General features: G+C 47.1%; 1 protein-coding gene across 14 annotated transcripts in view; it reads right to left on the bottom strand.

Annotated features, from left to right (window-relative positions):
- The window catches only part of Npas2 (neuronal PAS domain protein 2), a 179,019-nt gene that overhangs the window by 15,254 nt on the left and 139,000 nt on the right, over positions 1 to 24,765 (bottom strand). For 10 of the 14 annotated variants that reach the window (XM_087566097.1, XM_087566092.1, XM_087566089.1 and 7 more), the window contains 11 exon segments: positions 24,110 to 24,192; positions 23,291 to 23,397; positions 21,047 to 21,194; positions 18,537 to 18,621; positions 15,868 to 16,009; positions 15,181 to 15,290; positions 13,794 to 13,895; positions 11,603 to 11,749; positions 3,825 to 4,022; positions 1,427 to 1,617; positions 699 to 791 (listed from right to left, as the gene is read on the bottom strand). In XM_087566097.1, coding sequence (XP_087422223.1) covers positions 699 to 791; positions 1,427 to 1,617; positions 3,825 to 4,022; positions 11,603 to 11,749; positions 13,794 to 13,895; positions 15,181 to 15,290; positions 15,868 to 16,009; positions 18,537 to 18,621; positions 21,047 to 21,194; positions 23,291 to 23,397; positions 24,110 to 24,192 — 1,406 coding nt within the window. 14 annotated transcript variants of the gene reach the window in all.

Raw genomic sequence — 24,765 nt, 5'->3', positions numbered from 1 at the left:
TTATAAGAATAGGAGAACTCAGTCAGAACACTGGCTCTCTCTGCCCCCAAGTCCTGAGGCAGCACGAAGGACCTCACCAGATGCCAGACAGCACCATCTGCCTGGCCTTCCCATTATTCAGAACCAGGGGGTGGATAAAACCTTCTTAGATTACCCTGCCTGTGAAGTTCACTTATAACAACAGAAAATGCCCTGGGCCAGAAATGTGGGAGGAGGCAGTAGCTCAGAGAGGGGAGGGAGGTCTTATTTGTTGTTTCTCCTGTGCTTGGGTTTCAGTGCCAGAGGCGGGAGGCAGGGAAGCTCAGTGCATCTTAAGTGCCTGTTAAAGGGAGAGAGCCCCCAAGGCAGTCGAAGGGGTTTGTCTACTCAGAAGTTAGCTCAGATGAAGGCTTTGAGATGTGTATTTTTCAAAAAGCTCAAAGATGACTGCAACCTGAGGTCATAATCTCCTTCAGCTGCTGTTTGGAGAGCAGAAGAGTAGAAGCCAGGTTTGATCTATTTACATGGTGGCCAGTGAAAGGAATGCTTGGGGAAGCGCCTCTGGAGGCTTGGTCCTATTTTCTGTAGAACATCCACGGTGAACCTGACAGGTTGGAGTACTACTGTCAGGGCCATCAGCTCCTGGAGCATGACTTTAAGAAAAGGAAAAGACCAGGATCAAACTATTCTATTCAGGTGTCCATCCCACTCCCACCTACTTGACTTGCCGTCCAGTCCTGCTGACTTCTGAGGGCTGCCTGGCATCACAAGACCCAGGCATCATAGGCTGGATGGGTTGGCTCAGCAACAGCCTTTGGGCAGAGAAAGGGGGGGGGGAAAGACATTATAGTAGGCATTTGAGATGGTCAGTTTTCACTGTCATCTTGACGCAATCTAGAATCGCCCGGAAGATGGTCTCAATGAGGGACTGTCTGTACTGTGTTGGCCTGTGGGCATATCTTGGGGGGAGACTGTCTTAATCACTGCAGGAAGGGCCAGCCCACTGCGGGCAGCACCATTCTCTAGGCTGGGCTCTTGAAATGTGTAAGAGTGGCGTAATCAAACAGAGCACAGGCAAGGAGAGTGAGCTTGGATGTCTGCACTTCTCTTTGTTCTTGACTGGAAATATAATGTGACTCGATATTTGAAGTTCCTGCCTTGACTTAATGAACTGTAACCTGAAATTGTATGCTGAATAAAGCTCCTTCCTCACCAAATTTCCTGCTTTTATTACGGAAACATAAATGAAACTAGAACAGTGCCCCTCAAAGGCAAGTGAGCCACATGATGGGTCACATCCGTGAACTTTAGGATCCCAAGGTTTTCCCTGCTGCCTCCGGAGCTGAGATCGACTGGGGAGCCTTGGAAGTTTGCTGTGCAGAGAGGAGAGATGAAAGGAAAGGGCAAATGACCTCTTTCTGACCCTCTCAACAGCCCGGCTTTATACCTGAGCTGCCGATCATGGCCGAAGTCAGGGCTGGGCTGGCACTGGCTGGTGTCCTGAGGGGTGGGAGCGACAGTGGTGAGGCTCAGGCCTGGTGGGAGCACGGACGCTGTGCTGCTGAACTGGGACGGCAGGCTGCTCAGTGAACGGCTGCTGGCAGGCAGCAACTGGGAGCTTCTTATTGGTTTTGGACCCTGGAACATCAGAGAGAGAGAGGGGGGGGGAGAGAGACAGAGACAAAGAGAGAGACAGAGAGAGACAGAGAGAGACAGAGAAAGAGACAGAGAGACATAGAGAGAGACAGAGGCAGAGAGAGACAGAGAAAGAAGACAGTCAATTCATACTGTCTAGGAAACCTCATAGAATTCCCATCTGCTGATTCTTGCCTCTCCTCTAAGTTAGGACCCACCAACTGTGCAGTGAACTGTTTCTATTTTGAATAACTTCCCCATCGGATTGTAAGCACCTTGAAGATTCTTAAAATTTCATGGGCAGTGCTAGGCTCTCAGCAGAACTGAACCATTCATTGAACTGGGATTATTTCTTTTCCTCACAACTTTTACTTCAGAAGCAAAGAGTTCTTTGCTGTTTCTGCTCCTTGCTGGGCCTGTCTGCCTCAGGACCTTTGCACATGCCGATCAATCTTTGTGCCATGCTTTTCCACTTGATGCTGACCCAGCTGACTTTCAACACCCATGGTGGGTTTTGCTGAGATACATTGCTCTCTGGGAGACCTCTTCTCATCTTAAACCTTCAACTCATCTGCGTGCCATTCCCACGCCACCCTCTGACACTCTCTGATGTGCACACATTTTTCTCTGTTCTCCCCATTGGAGCTGAGGGTTTCCTTTCTCATTCACAGTTCTCTCAGTGCTGGCTATGCAGTGAGCCTTCAGCAAATATCTGCTGACTCAAATAATGAGTGAACGAGGCGGCGGCCTGGCCCTGATTCTCTGTTTCTGTCTTTGACACTGGCCATTCCTATGACACCTCAAGGCTTTTGGTATCTGTATAAACTCTGCCTCAGCATTTGCTTTTCCAGAACCCCCTAGGCTATTCCCAGACATCAAATATTTGTTTTGTTTTAATGACCCTGTCAAATTAAAAGGCTGTGTTTTTAGGCAAAACTCTTAATTTGTATAAAGATGAATAAAGCTTCCCTCTACATGGATTTGTCATTTCAATAACCAATAAGAGTATTTGGAAAATATCACATGGATATTGATCATACATGACTATTCTCAGTGTGCCTAGATAACTATTTATCTGCAGTATTGGGCATTACAAGTCTTCTAGGGGGCTAGAGAGATGGCTCAGTATTTAAGAGCACTGGCTGCTCTTCCAGAGGTCCTCAGGTTCAGTTCCCAGAACTCACAAGGTGGCTCACAACCACCAGGAAATCTGTGTCCAATTCCCAGCACTCGCAACCCTTGTAAATCCATGTCCAGGGGATATGATACCCTTTCATGGCTTCTGTGGGCACTAGGCACATAGCACACAGATATACATGCAGGTAAAACACTCATCTGCATAAAATTAAACAAACAAAAATCTAAAATGAATTAAAATATTAAGGGTCTGGAGTGTAGCACCATGGTACAGTGCTCCCACGGCAAGTGAGAAGTCCAGAGTCTGTTCCCCAGCATCACTAAATGAGTAAGTGAATGAGTTATATAGGAGCACGCACGTCTTGTGTAAATGCCGTACCATTTCACATAAAGGACTGGGATCTCCTCCAGTTTGGGGCTCCAAGAGTGGTTCACACTGTCCCCTGTGGATCTGGAGGCTGCCTTTACTTATCTGTCCACTAGGTGGCCCAGTTCCTGGATTCTGTACTGATAAGCACACCCCTCTTTCACTGATGCTCCCAGGGAACAGATACCAGAGCCCTAGGAGCTGTGTGACTGCAAAGGCTGCTGGAGAGGCAGCCATCTGCCCGCCCGCTGTGCTGCCATCTCCCAGAAGCAGGGGCTTAGGACTTTACTCTGCTCCATTCAAGTTTCGTTTACCATTAGTAACCTGGTCAAACTGTCCCTGGTGGTTTGTACTGAGTGGCAATGGCTGCTAGAGAAGATTTGTGCAGGTTGTCCCGGGGCAAGGGACAATGGACAGGGTTCATTCACATGGTCACAGTGAAAGGCCACAGGCGCGTGGTGGGACCGTAGGCGCGTGGGACCGCTTCTCCCAGTACAAAATGCAGGAGACTACAACTTGAACCTTCAGAATGGCTTTACAATAATAGTTAAACAAAGAGACCCACCACTGGACTCTTTCTCTAGCCTGGAGAAGGGCATTTACGTTTCCAGAATTTGCCAGAGCCAAGTACATGTTAGCTGTGAGAGCGTGTCTGCCCTATCGAGGGGGGTAGGAAGTGGACAGGCAGTGGGAGGGGGTATGATACCTGGGCGGACATCACATTCGATTCTCTGAGCAGGTGCTGGTTTGTGACTTGGGTGGATGTGATCTGCCCCGGCAGTGGAGTGTTGACCACAAGCGGGGGCTGAGACGGTGCAGATGGCCTTTGTTGCAGTGGCTGCTGAGCTGCCGGTCTCTGGGCACCGCTGAAGCTCAGAGACACCGCTGGCTGCTGTAGAAACATCTACGGGCAGAAGAGAAATGCCTGTGAAGTAAGGACCATTGTAGTCTTCATCCCAGGGATGAGGGAAAACTCCCAGAATCCTAAAACACGCCTAAAAACAATTCCCCTGACTCAGCATCCGAGGGCGCGAGGGTGCCTATGTTGCTGCCTGCATGGGCTAGCATACTAGATCTAGTGGCTGGGCCAGAGAGACATTGTCTCTGCCTTCCTGAGGGTCACAGCTAGGCGACTTCAATCTGACCAAAGAGTCTTACGTCTAGGCTCTCTTTGCACGGACTGATATTAACCGGAAGTTGGAGTTGACTCATCTGTGTCATTTTAGAAGGGAGAGGAGACGCGTCTTAGGAACAGAATGACCAGTATTCTAAGGGTGGCGTGGCATGGCGTGGCTCGTGTTATACTCAGAGAAGGACTGGGTCTTATGCCCAAGCTGGAATCTCTGCCCAGGGACCAGGGTTTGCTCCCACAGGCCTCTTAGGCATTTTCAACCCAGGGCTGAGAGGAGATGGGACAGCCCTGCTTCCAGTGAGGAAGGGACTTAGCCTTCCAGGTAGAAAAATAAGAGTGGAATGATGTGTCACCCACATGCCTTCAAGTCACACTTGTTTTATAATCACGATTCATTACATAAGCTGCCTTAGACAGTGAAGGCTGTGACACCTTATTAGTTTAAGAAGATGCCGATGCACTTGAGAGGATTCTGGTTTAGTTCAAACAGTTTGTACCACACGAGGTTGATCCTCATGTCTGGGTTTTTTTCCCCCCATCTCTAGACTCATCCAGCCTCAGATCAAAATGGCTTGGGAGAGAATTCCTTCTGTGCCGAGCCAACCGTAGATTGCCTTCTGTCAATATTTCCTAAACATATGTGTTATAATAAGTACTTACACAGCACGTACACTGTCGGAGGTTTACAGACCATCTAGGGATGATTAAAAGCAGAGGTGCCCAACCTTTTCGCTTACCTGGGTCACACTGGACAAAAATGAATTGTCTTAGGCCATGTAAAGGTGTCTAATAATGGTGGCCTGTAATTTTGTGTGACAGGGGGACGGGATGTTGTCATCTATAGAGGTAAAAAACCATGCAGTCAAGTTCAATCCACCCCAACACAACGCTGTATTGACCTTGAGGATTCACAGTGTGGGCTGTGGATTGGACATGATTGGTTTAAAGAACACAGGGGGTTCGGGTGTGTTTTGTGCAATGCCATGTTGTATTATAAAAAGGTCTTAAGTTCTGTATATTTTAGTATCTGTGGGGATTCTGGAATCATTCTCATTGGATGCTGAAGGGCTGCTAAATCTCATTTCAAACAGTTGTCTAAGTGCTTAGACATGCTTTTGGTTTTGCTTTGTTTTTTTACTTTTAAGTTTTCTGTATTGAGTACACAGGGTGTCTGAAATGTTACCCTGGTATTGGCTTTGGGAGTTAATGTGAACTGTTCACGGTTTGTTCAGTTTATAAACTCATTGGCTGTAGTTTAAATAGAGGACACCCCGAGTGAAAGCAGTGCTGTTTTAAGACCCGATTAGAGTTGCAAGTAAAAAAAAAATTACGGTTTACAAATTGAGTCTAAATGTTGAAGGGACAAACTTTAATAATCTAAGTAATAACCAAACACATGCAAATATTTCTTTTAGCCAAAACTCTTGGGCATTGAAAATATGCGCTGCTAACCTCTGTCCTGGCGCCTGCTGTCCGTGGCCCATTCTGAGCTGTGCAGTCTTTAGGGAGGGAGGCTCTGCCTTTGTAGCAGGTGGTAGATTTAGCTAAGGTTTCTGAACCAGGGCAGCACAGCCATGTGCCCACCTGAGAAGGGCAGGCTCATTTTCCCTGAGTGCCACAGGAGATGTGGAAAGGATGGGGGTGAACTTGCACCCTGCACTTACTGGGAGGATCACCCAGAGATGAGCTCGCCCCATGTTCCAGTCATAGATAAAGCTGAGCCGCTGGCTGGTGGTTCCAAGGCCAGCAGGGGGCTGTGTTGTGGGGTTTAGATTGGATAGCCCATTTGTCACAAAGACCTTTCATATCTCATCCTGACCCAGAAACCAGCAGGTATGAAATGAAAGCTCTTGAGTAGTTTAGAGCAGTGGTTCTCAACCTGTGGGCAGTAACCCCTCCACTGCGGTCACCTACGACCATTGGAAAGCACAGATATTTACATTAAGATTTATATCAGCAACAAAATTACTGTTATGAGGTAGTGATGAACTAATTTTATGGCTGGGGGTCATCACAACATGAGGAATTGTTATTAAAGGGTCATACATAGCATTAGGGGGGTTGAGAACACTGCTTTAGAGGCTAAAGGAATTTTTTTGGTCTTTATTAAAACTATTTTATTATTTTAATTATGCATTTGTGTCTCTGTGTCTTTGCAGGTGCCCATCGAGGGCGGGAGTTGTCGGATCCCCTGAAGTTGGGGTTATAGGTGGTTTTGAGCTGCCTGACATGGGTGCTGGGAACTGAGCTTGGGTCCTGTGGAAGAGAAGCAAGTCATCTCTCCTGTACCCCGATGCCTTTTATTTGAGTCAGAGTCTTACTATGTAGCCCTAGCTGGCCTAGAAATGGTTATGCCGGCCAGGCTAGCCTTGAACTCACAGAGACCTGCCTACCTCTGCCTCCCAAATGCTCAGATTGCAGAGGTGTAGGAATAAGCCTAGAAAGAAGAATTTCTGGGTACGTATCACCTCAGATTCAGCTGTCTCTTCGCGTAAGCTTTCGGAGTAGTACGGGGGTTAAACAGCATCTCGTAGCTTCAGCAAAAGCCTCACGCTCAAGCCTGATGGCTGCATTCCATTGGGCAGGATATCGCTTGCTTGGTCAGATTAATGCAAGGTTCACTGTGACAGGCCTTATCATCTGCCTCAAAGAAGACACGCTGAATTCCAAATGCAGTCCCACACATTGAGAATAATCTTGGTCAAAATTGGTAACTTTCCCAATGATTTGGCTCTCTCATTCATATGATATTGACTATGCCAGTTAGGGTTACTATTGTTATGATAACGCACCATGGCCCAAAGCAAGCCTGCATGGTCCCTTTAACCCAAGCCATAAACTGTTACAGAGGCTGCACCTTCACTGATGGCCTCTCCTGGCCTCTCACAGTGTCAAGCCTCAGCTGCTCATCATGACCTCTTCATGTCTTTAAAACCAGTCCCAACTGGGTGACTCTTAAATTACCAAATTCAGTTGCCAGTGTGAGGTACAACCTTGGCCACTTCTGGAACAAGCTTGTGTATGCATGTGTCTCTCAGGAAACACTTCCCAGAGGATTTCACCTCACTGATGCTGTTGCTCTCTTCCTAACTGCCGCTAATTCTTTAGCTCCAGCTGACCAAACACCACAGACTCTCCACACAAAAGGCTCCGTACAGTCCTTGCTTCTCCCTGAAACCTCACAAGTCAGGCCTCCACCCTCCACATGTCTCTCAACATTCTTATCTCGGGAGCTCCCGCAGAACATCAGATCAAGCTTTGAATGGCTTTTCTAACCCCAAATTCCAAAGTCCTCCCACGATCCTTCCAAAAAACACATGGTCAGCTCTGTCACGGCAATACCCCACTATCCTCCTACCGGTTTCTACCTTAGTTGGGGTTAGTATTGCTGTGATGAAACACCTCGACCAAAAGCAAGCTGGGGTGAGGGTTTTTTTTTTTTTTTCTTTTTCTTTTTTTTTTTCCCCTGGAGCTGAGGACCGGACCCAGGGCCTTGCGCTTGCTAGGCAAGCGCTCTACCACTGAGCTAAATCCCCAATACCGGGGTGAGGGTTTTTATTTGATGTTTACATCTACATCACTGTTCATCACTGAAGTGCGTCAGGACAGAAACTCAAACAGAATAGGAAGTCGGAGGCTGGAGTTGATGCAGTAGTCATGGAGGGATGCTGCTTATTGGCTTGCTCCTCATCTCATGGCTTGCCCAGCCTTCATTCTTTTTTTTTTTTTTTTTTTTTTTTTTTTAGTTCTTTTTTTCGGAGCTGGGGACCCAGCCTTCATTCTTATAGAACCCAGGGCTACCAGCCTAGGAGTAGCCCCAAGGATAAGGGGCTAGACCTCCCCCATCAATCTTAATTAAAGAAGGCTTGCCTACAGCCTGATATTATAGAGGCATTTTCTCAAACGAGGTTCTCTCCTTTCAGATGACTTTGGTTTGTGTCAAGTTAATATAAAACTCTCCAGCACAGAGAAATGGACAGCGCCTACCTCAGGAAGTCAGTGCATACTAAGTAGGTGAGATCCAGCAAACCTGGAATGAGCGCTACATTGTTACATTATTCTTAAAGCGGGTGAAAGAGCTCTTCCTCTTTGACTGTCCTTAAAGTGATCTGCTAAAGGAGCCAATGGAAAAGCACAGAAACAAATGTGAGAATGAAACTTCTTGTTCAAACTGTCTCTGTCCCTGTCACGGAGCTAAGGGTTTGGTATGTTATGCTGTCCCATTTGCGTGTGTCCTTCAAGGAATAAAAAACCTTTTCTCTCTATCTTCTGGTTCTCCCAGGGCTTCAGCAAGTGAGGTATCGGTATTTGGACAGTTAGCAGGCTGGCTGTTTGGCTAGAATGATGGACGTCTCAAAGAGCCAATCAAGGAACATGCTATTTGCCAGTGTTGCAGGTGTCCTTAGAGGCATTCCTTTGAATAACCAGCAGAGGGCGCACACGCTCAAAAAAGCATGAGGCCACTTTCTCTTGACTGGAGGGCCTCAGCCCAGCTTGGATGATGTGCATCTTTCACTTTCACCTGGGAGCAAACATCAAATATCCCAGAGAACTTCCTCCTAACCTACTTTTAAAAGAACTCACTAGCACACGCTTCAGTTCTGAACCAATGAAGTAAGCCCCTGAACTGCGGTAAACAACGCTGGCTGAGTGGGGTGGTGGGGGTGGGGTCCTGGTTTGCATCTGGGCATACAAGTCTATACCTCTGTTGTACTAATAGCAAAGGATTTCTTGGACTTCTCAAAAGCCAACCTCAAAAGGTTATAGGGAACACGCAAAAAAGAAAACAAGATGGTTCCTCGAAACAAGAAAAGTATGTTAGAAGAAATAGACCCCACTCTTTATATGCATACTTTTTCACTCTACCTGCCAACCTTACAAATCATTGTCGTTATAGGACGTATAGAAGTCATTAATACGGAGACACTACAAAGACATCCTGTACGATATGGTGTCATCTCCAGGCTTCAGCAACGGCTAATTGCCATTCGTTATCTCTTGTCTTTCCTCTCTGGTGGTACTGGTGGGGAAGGGTTGGCTGGCGGGGGGCTGGAGGAGCGCTGGGGGAGTCTAGAGAAATTTTCATTTGCTTATTTTTACAGTTGAATCCGTTTTTTTTCCCCCAAAAACGAGGATCACATTTTGGTAGGAGTTTTAGGATGTATTTAAGTCTTGTGGAAAACAAGAAGCCAGGCTGTGGGGAGGAGATGTTCTCTGGTTTGATTGTCTGTGCTCTCTGTGTTCTTTCTGGAAAATTCCACAGAGGAGATAAGTGCAGAGGAATAAAGACAGAAGAGGCTTGGCATCTGCAAGGGAGGTGTGCACCAGGGGGGCTAGCATCCACAGGGGAGCTGTGCACCCAAGGGTGTGGCATCTATAAAGCAGCTGTACAACAAGGACTTGGAATCCACTGGGGAGAGGTACACTGAGGGCTTGGTTTCTACAAAGAAGACACACACTGAGGAGACCACTTTCTCTTGACCTGAGGGCCTCCGCAAAGCGTGGCTTGTGTTTACCTTTTGCCTTTCCCCGGGAGCAAGCATCAAATATCCCAAGAGAACTTCCTCCTAACCTAATTTTAAAAGAACTCACTAGCACACACTAAGGCGTGGGTTCTGCAAAGGAGGTGTCACTGGGGGGCTCGGCTCCCACACGGGGCTGTGTGTTCTGGAGATTCTCTGTCGAGTAGGGATGTGAGCACTGAGAGCCTGGCTTCGCAGGGAGGTGTGCAAACTGAAAGGCTTGCTTAGCCACAGAGAGGCACAAACTCTAGGGCCTGGTATGGACAAGGTAGGAGGGACACTTGAACACTTGATTTCCACAGGGAAGGCACACACTGGGGGGCTGTGCTTCCATGGCCCGTTGAAGAACTCAGATGGGTATGTACTTCAGCATACATCTATGTGTTAGGGGTTCACAAAATGTACTCCTGACGGGGGAAAATAGCATATTCTTTACAACTGGGAGCAAAAGCGATAGCGTTATTGCCTGTCATTTTAAAATCTCGCTCTGATGTGGCGCAGGCAGGAAGTAGAAAGCTTTGGCACTCTGGAGGATGTTCAGACGCCTACCTTGCTTTTTAGCACTTTCTGCTTTACCACCCTCCCTTCCCGTTAGTATAAAAAAGTCCATTAAAGTAATCGAAACGAGACAAGTTCGAGGCTACCCACTGGGTTACGGATCTGTGAGGAAAAAAAAAATCGCACTTTGGGAGGAGTGGTAACAAGTGGCATTTTGTGAATTTGTGACGCTTGGAGGCTGTGGTTTTAATTTCCTGTGACTGCTACAGCTTCTACCTGTGTCCATGCAGGGGACTCACAGCAACAGGGAGAGGGGTAGAAGGACTTTAGTAGAGTTTGCTGAGCAATGCTCACAGGAATAAAAAGGGATGCCTGCCTGGACTTCAGCACGGGGGTGCCTTAGATTGTCCCATCTAGTAAGAGTGTTACAGAGGCAGGGAGGACAGGCTCAGCAGGTGGCACTGAGGTCCTCTGCACCTCCCAGCAGAGCTGGGCAGAATGCTGGTGAGAGGGCTCTGGGGTCACCCAATGAAACCAAACTGTCCTATGTAAGTCTCGTCATGCAGTGGCTCTCAGTTTGCAGCATGGTGCATCTGTCACAGGTGCCACTGGATGCTCAGGGAGTCAATGTGGAGGGGGATGGTTAAGTGGCAGGGACAGTCCTGTGGCTATTTTCTTGAGGTGTCTTTTCTGCTCCCCCTGTCTTGCCTAGGGTGGCTACACATGCTTAGGGCTCTCAGGGCAGACTTGAGGTTGACTGCAGTGACATCTGCATAAGACTGGGCACAAATGATACACTCATAAAGTCAAACGGTCCTGAAGTAAATCTCCAGGGGTTGGGGAATCCATGTGACATACATATCCTTGATATAGATTCAGTAAATATGACCCTGGCAAAAGCCCAACCCCCAGACACGTGACTCTTAAGAATCCAAGAAATGCATCTGGGTTCATGGTGTATCCCACTGCTGTCAGACATAGAATGTTCTCACTGAGTTCTACCAATGGGTGGGGCAGGGAGCTGACAGCCCAGCTTCCTCTGTTGGGTCCTTGGGTTGCAGAGCAGGGATAGTTCCATGAAAGGAAGTTTGGGAGGGACAGTAAACAGAAATGTCCCTATGGAAGTGGCGGGTAAGGAAGAGGGACACTGTAGGAATTTCAAGCTTGGCACCGAGTGGATTTGTTTTATGTGATCTGTCTCTAGGAGGGTCTGCATACTTCCTAAGCATACTGGGTTCTGTGAGGCAGTTCACAGGGACTTGTGGGGAAAATCCTGACTGGACAGGAGTGGATTCTAAGGAGAACAGAGGCCACCCTGTGCAGGCACATTACCTGGACGTTGGAGTCCTGGACCAGGCAGAGTTGTTCCTGGATCTTGTGAAGCTCTTCCTGCTGCCACCGAATGTTGGCCTGCAGGATCCGTGTCCTCTGCTCCAACTGGTCTTTTATGGTCTGGAACATGCTAAATTGTGCTGAAAACTTAAAAAAAATCAAATCAAAGAGTTATTTCAGTCTGGGATGATTCCTTGCCAACATTCAGATCTGTCTTAAATACCTCTTTCCTACTCCTTGGCCACTGTTCTCAGGATCTCTGAGAAACCACTGTTGAGCTCTTAAGTGACAAGGTGTCTAGCCAGTGTTCCTTGTGCTAATGATGACAGCAAGTCCCTCTGTCACCCTAAATTGGAACCTGGTGTTCTCCTAGTGGGCCTGGATCTATCAAGGTCTTCATACCCCTCCCCTTCCCCCGGCTCACTGTCTGCCTCTCAGGCTGAAGCAGCACAGAAATATGGGGAAGGACACAGTTGCTTCCTGATGTTTGCATCAAGAATGACACTGGCCGAGAGTGCCCGGTAACATGAAGCATCCATTATATGAGAATGTCTTAAAGAATACAGTAGGTGGGGCTGGAGAGCTGGCTCTGCACTAACAGCACCTGATGCTCTTGCAGAGGACGCTGGTTCAGTTCCCAGCACCTAGGTGGTGGCTCACAACTGTCTCTTTAAGAGATCCGATATTCTGTGGCCTCTGTGGGCGCTTGCATACACGTGTTGCACAAAGACACATGAATACACATGCATGCAAAAAATAAATCCTAAAGAAATGCAGTTGTTATCAGGTATAGCCCATACAACAGACCAAGAACAGTTATTATTAAGTAAACTTCAAGACATGAAAAAAATTAGTATTTCTTACCACTAGGTATTATGAACATGATGTTTTTTGTTTTGTTGTTTTGTTTTTTTAGACACAAGGCCCAGAAGTGAAAGGGATTTCTTGTGTCATTGGATCAAACAAATCACTAATTTTCTACCAAATGTGTCTCAAGGACTTGAGAAGGAAAACCACTATTCTGATTCCTTCCCCCATGAGGATAAAGATGGACTATTTTAATTAGGAGACCAGATGAACAGCTTTCGTATCACTGCTCAAGCCAGACGCTAGCAAGAAGCATATGCTAGCACACGTCTTTCTTATTCCAGGAAAGCATCAGAGACCACTTCTACGAGGGCATATGTTCCAAAATGTTCCCATCAGCCATCTCAGTTCTGCACACACACACACACACACACATACACACACACACACACACACACACACACACACACACAGAGAGAGAGAGAGAGAGAGAGAGAGAGCGCCAAACATTGAGAAGATGAGGTACTGCTAGTGAACAGCTATCTGGGATCCAGGTATCACTTGGGGTCAGAGATTGGGACAATGCCAAAGGCACATGGAGGAGCTGAAGTCAGAGCTCTGGGCTCAGCAGCGGATACAAGTGAATCTGTGCCATCCTCCCCATGACCAGAGTGGATGGCCCAATGCTCAGCCTCTTGTCCATGCCAGGCCAGCGGGCCTTACGTGGCTCTCCTCTAAAATGCACATTTGAGTCTTCTTTTTCTATTATCCATTCATCTACCAATTTCCTAGCCACTCTTCAGGGCCAACTCAAGGAGTACCTCCCTCCCCTAGGAAGTGGCCCTGCAAGGGTGGTTTCTCTGGTTGTCTGCCCGCTTCTCCCTTCGACTCTGCAAACTACAAGTGAGGGCCGTGCTACCAGCATCCCTGCATTCCCAGTGTCTCGCTCCTGAACTGACCCAAACAAGAAACCCACAGAGTTTTGTTGAAACTAGTCAGGAATCACTCAGCAGAGCTGTGAGGCACTCTTCTTCTTCTTTTTTTTTAAAGGAACGTGATATTTTTAATAATGGATTAATAGCTTCTAGATCCTTTCCTAAAATTTGGAGTTAACATGAAATGAAAGGAATACTGACAAATACAGTGATAGACAAAGATAACTGTGCAGATGAACGTCAGACACTGGGCAAAGAACAGGAAGTGGGAGAAGACCTGAGAGGCTGTTGAGGACAGGGATGATACATTGTTACATGTCTTATGTAGACTTTGCGGTAAAATCCCCCACCTAGGGCCTTAATTGATACACACATGTGCAATACCCAGCAGTGTGGGAAGATTCAGAAGCTCAGAGGACATCTGTCCCTCTGTCCTGCTTCTGACTTACCTGTGTCACTGGAGCAGGTGGACTCTGCAGGACCGTCTGAGGCAGGGACTGAGGCAGGAGCTGCTTGGCAAGGTCACAGGATGATGAGGAAAGCAGAGGAGCCTGGGGAGAGAATAGGACTTTTGTTAAACAACTTTCTGAGCTGCTCTGTGCTCTGCTCTCTGCAGGTTGGGTGTTCCAGTTACAAGTCGTAGGATGAAGACTTTCAGAAAGTTTAAGACCTCTGTTTCCTGGCTGCATTGATTCCTATGCAAGACGCGTAGTTAAGAGAGACTTGTGGCTGGGGTAAGATACACGTGGCTCTTCAGCCCGTTTCAGGTGCTCTGAGAGTGCATGATTCCTACCACTGTGTGTGTTAGGCAAGGCCACTGCTGTCTGCCTGTGCTTGGCAGTTCCTTTTCCCTTTTGCTGCCCCATGCTAAACAGACTCCATCCTCAGGACCAAGGTACCCATTCTGAGGATGATGTCATTGGGCGTTTCCCGATCACTTGGGTGGATGCTGGGAAACAGTTCATAGAAATAAGAGAGAGGACACCTGCTAGTTTCACGGGCTGTTAAGTGTTTTCAGGAGATTAATAAGAAGACTCTTCTGAAGTTATCCTCATAGGTGCCTAGTCCCTGGAGACTACAAAAGGCACTTTGCATAGAAAGCATCACCCAGGATAGCAAAGTGGGGAGGGGGCAGCAGGGAAGTGTGCTGTGAGAAATGCCAGGTGCAGCTTCTTTTTTCTTTTTTTTTCTTTTTTTCGGAGCTGGGGACTGAACCCACGGCCTTGTGCTTGCTAGGCAAGCGCTCTACCACTGAGCTAAATCCCCAACCCCCAGGTGCAGCTTCATCTGCCAGGTGCTCACGTGACTTCTTCAAGCTGTGTCCCCTGCACATCTGGAGGAGACAGAAGCCCAGCAGGCCACCATCCATGACAAAATATGGTCTGTTGATGACTTCGTGTACAGGGCCATCACTCCATGGTGTTATGGAGAGGTTTGACATACATCCACATCGGTAGCCTGACACCCATCTTCGCAGCCAAATGTGGAATGAGATTTAAGCAGTAGGGCACCCAGAGGCTCAGGAGACACAAACCCTCATGACTGAAGCACCAAGTTCTAGTCTTAAAAATCACTTCAATTTTGTATTCTGTAAGTACACATCCATGCTCATCTTGTGGTAAAATGTCTAAAATTAGTTGCTAAGCAAATGTCGAGACTTCATGACCCCTGCCTGCAATACCCACTCTTCCTGCCCATCATATGGTCCCCTCTATCCCCAAGTAAAACCCATTCCCTGGAAAGACTCAGTGCATTCCCATGGTTCAGTCAGCCCACATCACAAGGCAGGAGCCCCCCTCCCTGTCCCTGCCGAGAAGATGGGGATCCCACACATACTGGCATTGTGGCTGCCTGGCTGAGCCCCTGCACTGGTAACTCCTGGGGTAGGGTGGCTGATCTTGGCAAAGCTGTGGTGCTGTTCTCAGCCATCAGCTTGGTTGGAGTGGCTGGAAGAAAACAAGAGATGGTTTTTCTGACTCACAAATACTTCCCACCTACCTTAGCGAAAGAAAGGACAAAGGCCTGAGGTTGAGATCTCTTACGCAGGTTAAGCCAAACAGTGAACGCTCAACCAGGAAGCAGGCAGGGGGCATGCAAGTCACCCTGATGCTCCGTTTCTATCATTTGGTCCGACCACCACCCTGATCAAACACCTCACCTATCCTGAGTGTCGCCCACTTCCTAATGCTGAGGACACAGACAGGGAACAGTGTGCTGGCTAGCTCTTGTGTTGACTTTACAGGCTAGAGTCACTTTAGAAGAGGGAACAACGCTGGAGAAAATATTCCCACCAGATTGCTTTGAGTTCCTGCCCTGACTTCCCTGGACGACACACTACAACTGTAATAGGAAGCAAATCCTCTCCTCCCCAGTTGCTTTTTTGGCCATGATGTTTTGGTTTTGTTTTACACCCTGTGCATTCTGGGTACAGGTGGCCTGACCCAACTCAGTCTTGGACTTTGTGTGACTCTGTGTCCCTGGGCTGATGGCCCCCATCCTTACCCATCCAGGCAGGGTACTCACAGGTGGGTTCTGACATGGCTGTGTGTGAGGACTTGTGGGAACTCCTCGAGGATGCTGATGGCGAAGGACTGCTGGTAAGACCTGAGGCACCCATGTCAAGTGCATTAAAGTGCGGCTGAGGCTCTAGGCTTGAGTCCTTTTCCTGAAACACACATATGTGCACATGAACACACACACATACATACACGTCTGCATGTGAGCACACACACACACACACACACACACACACACACACACACACACCCCTCCCTCAGCATTAAGATTCCATGAATGAAAGAAGATTGTGACTTTAGTTTGGGTATGTAGAAGAATTTGAAGAAATTGGGAGAAATGCTCTATCTATTCTAAATACATTTGGGTAGAGTAGATACTTGTGTGCTGTAACATCACTGAGAGGCTTATGTCTTACAAACCACATTTATCTGCCCCTTCTCTCTCTTTTTATTTTGATTTTTTATATTCTTCCCACCACTGACTGTTGCATTCTGTTTGTTTCTCAAAACAGTTATCTCATTGCCCAGAGTTTTGGTTATCTGAAATGAGAGATCAGAACGCAGTAAGGCCATGATCAGCGCTGGCTCAATAACAAGGCCAATGAGATACACACCACGGGGCCATCCCAAGGCTCTTCCTGTACTGCGTCTCACACTTGCTCTCTGCATGGGTAAAAAGCCTGCGGTCTCTCATCGTTTGATATCTGACTCTTGACTGGTCCTGACTTCCGAGTCATGTCTACTCCAAACAAGATATGACAGGAGAAAGAGCAGCTTTGGTGGACAGGCTCCAAACCTTTCTGGCTCAAGAATCACAGTGTATGCAAATAGGTTATGATATTACTTTTTAAGCTGAAGACCACCAAGTAATGACCACTGACTTGGGATTCAGCTTCACATATGTGAGCCCAAGTGTCGTCCTGACTTTTGGATTCTGTTGCTACCATGGTGTGTGTGTGTGTGTGTGTGTGTGTGTGTGTGTGTGTACACTTGTGTATGTGTGTGTGTGTATATGCTTGTGTGTGTGTGCACATGTGCACTTGTAGAGAGGACTGAGGTGACTGATATTTGACCTACAATCCTTTCTGTCAAACAGAATAGCAGGGTGTGCCTGTATGTGTGGTGGGAAATGTCATTTGCTTAGTGACAATCTCCTTAGAAGAGGCTGGTTCAAGGGTCACTGCACCATCCCACAGTGAGTTGCATGTTCCTGCTCAGCAGAGGAAGCAGCCCCAGGAGTGAGTGTGCACACTGAGGGGCTTTCACAGACATTGCTAGCACGGAATATCATCTCTAACAATGGAATCTGCATTTCACAGACATGTCAGTCAGCAGAACATTACATGTCCCCCAAACAAGATCACCACAGAGTGAGAAGCAACATCATAGAGGTTTCACTTCAAAGGAAGTTGTTAACCTTTTCACACAGAAACCCGAGAGATGAATTTCTGATTGGCCATTGGGTATATATTACACTGCTCTGTGTTTGATGTATGGCGTGTCTAACAACCTGTCTAACGCTAGCAGAATTCCATTCTCTGACCTGATATGTGGAGTGTGATGTGGGAGCAGACACTCCCCTAAGCGGTGGCAGCCCGCCAGGTGAGGATGTGGGGGGAAGGCTCACAGAGGTCAGGTGAGTCTCTGCAGACGAGGCTCTCTGATCTTCGAAGGAGATTTCTCCTTCCTCCCAATTTCATCCACAGGATGACAGGTTATTGTTATTGATCAGACAGGCTGTCAGGCTGCTGCAAAGCCTTTGGGCAGATCCCGAAATCTAGATTGCTGGACACCCTAGAACTTAAATGGCTCTGCTTCCAAGCATTCGCCTACCTTTCAACATACCCCACAATTGAGGAAAAGAAATCCTCATTTCATAGATTGATGGGCAGCGTTTGCTCTCCTGAAAGAACAGGGGCTCAGTTTCTTAGCCCAGGATGCTCTTAGCTTTCTTGTACTCCATCTTCTAATGTTTTTGCTTGCTGGATAAATGGCCTTTGAGGCCTGAGGCTCTGACCTTCACTGTTCCTTGACACTGTGTGAGGAAAAGTCTGGACAGATGGGAGCAGGGAACTCTAGGTAGGGGAAGGAAGGAGGGGATGGGATTGGTGGACAGAAGGATCGTCTTTACATTGGCATTCTGATGCCACTGTGGCTATTAACTAAAATCTTGTGACACTGAGTCGGAAACATGGAGTGCCCTCCTGGCACCACAAGGCAAAATCAAAGCCAGCAAGCTCAGGAGGAGCAGGCTAATACTTGGAAGCAATATAGCAAAGCTCAGTCGAAGAGAGGACTGTCCCACACTCTAGTGGGGGATGGGGTTCCTCTCCAGCACTTCACCTGTGGCTTTTTACAGCCATCACTGGAAGGCTGGGAAATCGTCAAGCCATTCCTCGAATCCAGAGGCTGTTTCTGAGCCAGCGTCTTACAGGCCTGTGCTTGGGTACCCATGCTTCCATGCTCCTCAGAGGGAGGGAAGAGAGCACACAGTACCCTCCTCACAGGACCATGGTGGAAGCTAAATGAGCAGACACCCACAAGCCATCGGGAGAGCTGTGAGTCTCCAGTGAGCCTAGTAGAGATGAACCCATTCTAGCCAGCCTGGTATCTGTCAGAAAAACCCATGAGAGGTACCAGTGCTTAGCCTCTCCCTCTGGGCAGAGATGGACTCACCTTCAGTGCAGAGGGGTGCATGGCTTCTGTGGGTGGATCTTCCAGAGCCAGCTCCTGTCTCCTTTCCACTCGGACATCTGCGTAACTGTTCAGAAGAGAGACACCACCGTGGAGGCTCACTGGGACACATGGGGCTCCCTACACAAAACCTACTCGTAGAATGTGTGGCACAAAGAAGCCCACCTGTCACCTGCTCAGAGGATCAAGTTTCGTTCCTGCCTAACTGCCTCACGAAGATTCTAATAGTATATTCCAGATATTTCCATTTCTGGGCTGCTTCTATTTCTCTCCCTGTTGTTCTCTGCCCCTTCATTGCCCAAAATCTCCAGATACAGTAGCTTTTAGGATATATAGTTTATTTGTTGATAAGCTTCCACTTGTAGAGAATTAAAAACTGTGCTTCAAACTTGTTCATTATGAACAGTATATATGGACGTATCTATAAAGAGACAAACCTAGCCAGTTCCAGGCCACTGCTGAATCTAGGGACCCTTTTTGTTCACTGTAGATAACTCCGTGGTGGAGCTGCAGGATTAGGAGGGGACTGGGATGAGACACTAGGGTGTCTGATCCCTTATTATTTACTGTTTATTTTCCATGCTCTCCTAGACCTAGCTTCTTCCTATGACTGGGGAGGTGGAGGAGAGAGCAGGGTGTCATGCACCCTTTCCTAGGGACTGAGAAGTCCACTGGAAAAGACATAGCCTGAGAGGCAATGGGTGAGTGGCCACAAAGCCGCAGGTCACTGGCTGAGGAAGTCCAAGAGAATGGGTTGGGAGTACAAGAGTGAGTCTGAGCATGGACGCATTCTGTGATAAAATAAGATCAATGGCTGAGAAAGGTCAGTGCTTCCCTATTCTCCTCATACTAATGCACATACATGTGCACAGGTGTGTGCCCATCTTCATATGTGTCACACATATATGTATATGTAACATACACATATACATACATGTACACACATATACACAATGCACACATACACATACATATATACACATACACATGTATACATATATGTATACATATAACCATATACACATATACATATATACACAAATACATATACACATACATACACATACATATATACACATACACATATACACATACACATATACACATACACACATACACATACACACATATACATATATGTATACATATAAGCATATACACATATACATATATACACAAATACATATACATATATATACATATACACATACACATGTATACACATATGCATACATATATGTGTACACACATACACACAAACATATACACATATAGCATATACACATATGCACACATACAAATATACATATATGCATATACACATACATACACATATACATATACACATTATACATATATACATATATCTGTATATACACATATACAGATACATATATATGCACATACACATGCACACACACATATATATCATCTCTCTGTAGATGCTCAGGTCCCTAACATAAAATGGGGCAGCATTTACACATTGCCCTCTTGCAGACTCACACTGTTGATAGTTTTCTCCTAACACACAGTGCAATGTAAATGCTTTGCACATAGCTGGTATACTGTACTCTTTATGAACAGTGAGAAGAAAAAAGTGCTTGTATATCTTTAATATGAAAATAATTTAAAATATTGTCCATCAGTTATTAGCCATATATAGATGTAAAATCCACTTGATAGAGGGGTGGGATATTTATTATTTTATTAGAATTTTTTTCAGAGACAAGGTCCAACCTTTAGCCCAGGTTGGCCTCAAACTTGATATCCTCCTGACTCAGTTTCCTCATGCTAGAATAATAGGAGCATGCCACTTTGCTGGGCACAAAGTCTGTCTTCTAAACCAGCCTCTGACCAACTTGTTTTCTTGGTGTTTCTGTGCTGGGAATGGAGGGAGAATGACCACTTCCCTTCACCTCTTAGGGTTGGGAACCCACCCAGTTACATCTATGCTATGCTGGATATATTATTATCCTTTGACTCTCTGCTTATCTGCCCTGAACTGTGGGCTCCCTAAGGCTGCTAGGGACCAGTTTCCTAGAGGCAGCCCAGCTGTTCTCTTAATGTTACCTAGTTGCCAGCATGGTTTTTTTTAAGACTTAAAGAAAAAAAAAAGAAGTATGCGTTTGAGTTATTTGGTGGCAACATTTTAATTTTCCTCTCAAAAACAGCAACAAGGAAAAGCTGGGGGTTGGATAGGGATGAGGGAAAAATATGTAAGTAGGTCACCGAAGCAGGAACTTAGTAAGTAATATCCTGGCAGCTTTCAAAGGGCCTTGACTGAAAGCTCAAGGAAGTCCCAGGCCTGGAGGAGAGTGGGTGTGTACCTGGGCAGGGACTGAGTTCTGTCTATCCAGCTTGCTGCAGATGCCAGACAGAGTCTCTCCTCTCATACAGGGCATACTTAAGGTGGTCCCTGGCCCTTCCCTAGGCCTGGGGGGAGCCTTGTCCACCCTCCCAGGCACCTCCCAGAGGCCCAGGCTGCTCAGTACCTGACCACCGAGTGTGTGCACACGATGAACTCGGGCTTGGAGTTCCACTGGTGGTAGGTGATGTAGTAGTGGGTTTGCAACCAAATCCACTGCTGTCCTTTGGTTAGAAACCGGTAACAACACGACTTCCCTTTGCCAAACTGCATCACTAGGATGAGAAACAGCAGACTATGTAACGTGCGCTAATGTAAAAGTAGTCACTTTCCCCCAAGTAGTTACTTTTCTCCCAAGACTTTTGACTAAGATCTAGACGTTGCAGGAGGCAGCACAAATATTGCTTATTTTTCTGGTCGCATTGTACTTCAAGTGACGGTTAACATGCTATCTGATACTCTTGGGGGTTGTGGGGTCCTAGGGGTTGAGTTTGGGGCCTCTCATGCTTATTAGGCAAGTGCTTTGACTTAGTCATACTCAGTCAAACAGAAGGACTCTGAATACGGCAATCCGTCTGTTACCAAATGCAGAGGCTTAAAGAGTTCTTCTTCACAAAATGGCACACTAGGATAGATTTTTTCCTCCAGCTGTAGGCTTAAATAAAAGGAAGCCCTGGTTTCTTGGGACTCATCTTCCTGCTGGAGGTATGATGCCTTTGGAACTTCAAGAGCTGAGCAGAGGAGAGAGCATCCAGACGCTGGGAGAAGTGGAGCCAAAATAGACCTGATGACTAGCTACCGATGGACAGACTCTCCAACTGTCATCCACAGTTGAGTCTCAGCCTACACCGCTTTTAGAACAGAGTCTGGCATGGACGCCTACAGTCTAGGTCTTCCCTGCAGCTGCACAACTGCCCAGAGGCCTTGGAGTTTTGTCTGCAGATGGCTCCTTGGGGGGTGAGGGCTGGTTATCCAGGACAGAATGCATGCTAGTGGTTTATTAGCTCACGTGAGGCAGAAAGATGAATTATGGATCCGAGGAAGAAGACCAATTTGGATTTTATTACCGCAGTGCTCGCAATTTAGCATCTTGTAATAAAAACAGTGGTGAGGAATCTTACCTAGGGAAGTGGAGCTAGCAAAGGGAACCATGGCCTCAAAAATGCAGTTCTGAGCAGGGAGGGCTCGCAGAATGGACGTGTGCACTCTACAAAGCAAGCACATCTTCTGTGCTAGCAGCGTCAGAGGCAGCCAGAGGTTTAAAGCAGACATGCTTCTCATATCTGAATGTGCATACCAACCGAGTTGGAGGGGCTGTGAAAATGGATTTTCCCCTCCCTGATCCCTGATGGTGGGAGCTCGAGAGTCTACAGCCGTAGCTAATCTGGTGCTTATGCGGCTGGCCTAAGCTACATTTTGAGAATGTTATGAGAAGGGGTGAAGGTTAAGGTGAACTTTACATCCTAATAGATCTTAGCTGCAGTTCCAGCATGCTCCTCCGTCAACAGGGACAGCACAGAGAAGAAAGTCCAAACAGCTCCTAAAGGTAAGGCATCTACTGAAGACCATTGCCCATGGACCATTTATCAGAATCGAAATTATGGAAACTGTTTTTACTCAAAGCTGAGCACTGGTGCCGAAAATATGCCTCCGAGTGGTTGTTTCTTCTTGTGAATGAGAACTGGAAAAGCTTGTAATTCTTGCTTTCCCAGGGCATGGGGCGGACCCTAAATGCTTCCCAGAGTGCTTCCCTCTTCTGTGGCACAGAGCCTTCTCCGACTTTTCCTTCAGCGCTGGAGGGGCCCTCTGATCCCCTCAAGAATCTCCACATACCCCTTCTGTACTGGACTCTGCCCTAGAGGGCAGCCATGAGATAGATGCTGGCTGCAGTTAAGAGCATCTTTTGAGTGAATGTCCAAAAGAACTTTTACCGGGAAACTCAAGCTACAAAGCCACTACCTGGAGAATGTTATATTTGAGGAGGACAGGAGATGAACCTTAGCCTTGTAGTCAGCCGCCAATGTCTGACTGGTGACTCAAGAACAGGCAGGGCATTTGGTATTTTGTCTTTCAAGTGCATTCTACAGCCTAAAAGAAAGTCTAGCCCCACCTTAATTTTTTTATTAGGATTAATAAGCATGACTTTCTGGATGATCATGGGATGTTGCTGGGGATTTGGGCAATATCAATTCCAAGTTGGAGCCATAGGGCTCAGTGTAGGAAAGAATCCCATTAGCCCCTTACAATTACTGCATGGGACACCATGCCTGAGCCACCCTGGCAAGCAGGCTCCCAGAGGCACAGAATCCTGCCGTTGGGCTCTTGAGAAGCAAAAACAAAGCTCCTGGTTGGGCTGGTGAGTGGTACTTACAGTGCTGGTGGCACCTGGCCAGGAGCTCCAGGTCATCAATGTGGTAGTAGTCATAGCCTGACGTGCCAAGTACTTCAAAGGGCAGGTATCCTATGATTGGAGGGGCTCTGCGGGGAGACACGGGGAACTCTTCACGCACAACTCACAAGCTGGTTGTAACACTCAGTTGGCTTGCTTAGTTGTTTCCACGGAGGCCTCATTTATCAAGAACGGGGGGGGGGGGGCAGAGAAACAGCAATGTAACAATGTAACAACAGTTAGGGCCAGAGAGCCTGCGTTTATAAAGAAACCATTTGTTTCAGCATCTAGGCACTTTATTCCTTCGGATAACCTGGCCCGGGTGGTAATAAGAACGTCTAGAACTGAAGAATTTAAAACAGCTGGAGACTGATCCAGCCCAATGCCCCAAATTAAAGGGTGGGGAAGGGTGGTTGCTTGTTCATCAGCTGGGAACGATGCTGTGGAGGAAAGTTGAAAAATTGGGCTTAAGGATCAAAGGGCAGTGAAGGAAATTAAGAGAATTTCTCTCCCCACTTTTTTTTTTCCAATTGGGAAATAGAAACTGCCTAAATTGGGACCATCCCAAAGGCATCTTGGGACTAAGGCATCACTATGAACACGGGACCTGACCACAAGTGGGGCAGGCACAAGGATGTCAGGGTATCGACCTTCCCCTCAGCTGGGAACAAGGGTTTGTACTGCCAAGGAGGCCTTCCCTGTCATGGACCAGGCTGGACTTTATTCTCCCAAGCGGAGCCTGGCTCATGCAAACAACACTTGAAGAGGACCCAACTCAAATATGTTTTTCTTCTCACAAACCTGTGATCCAGAAATAAAAATTTCCATTCCAAGCTATGCCTCGAAGTGAATTCCTCTAAAGGTTCGTCAGCTACACACATTTCCTGTGTTGGAAAAGGAGGAGGAGGAGGAGGAAGAAGGAACAAAAGGCAGAACATTGCTGGGGTGCCAGATGCTCACCCTAGGTTGGTTCATAAGGAACGAATGAGCGATGGGTAACAAGTTAAAATTGTTCTGAGACAGTCTCCAAATAGTGCTGCACCAATCACGTGCAGCTAATTTCCCTATTAGCTCATCCTCAATTCTTTTCACAAATTGGGGAAAGGACCTAGGAGCCAAACAGTGCCCCGCCCCTCCCCCCTTCCGGTTATCTGGAATCGTGGAAAGCATGTGGAGATGGCTTTTCATCTGAATCTGAATTACTAATTTAATTCCCTCCACATTTGTACCAGTGATGTGAGTTGGGACCACAAAAGGGAAATACAATCAATGCTCTGTTTTTTGGTTTGTGGGTTTTTTTTTTTTTTTTTTTTTTGACTCACAGTCTGAGTCACACCTACTCTGTGCATAGCGGTAGTGCAACCACTCGAAGCCTGCAGTTAGCCACCAACCTCTCCGTGGACCTATCAGCAATGGGTGCTTCCTTCAAACCAAATAACCCGCAGGACCCCTGGGCT

This window comes from Rattus norvegicus, chromosome 9 (assembly GCF_021556685.1).
Source record: "Rattus norvegicus strain SHRSP/BbbUtx chromosome 9, alternate assembly SHRSP_T2T, whole genome shotgun sequence".
NCBI lineage: Eukaryota > Metazoa > Chordata > Mammalia > Rodentia > Muridae > Rattus > Rattus norvegicus.
The sequence above is the reverse complement of the archived record's forward strand: the minus strand, read 5'-3'. Positions and strand labels throughout refer to the sequence as shown.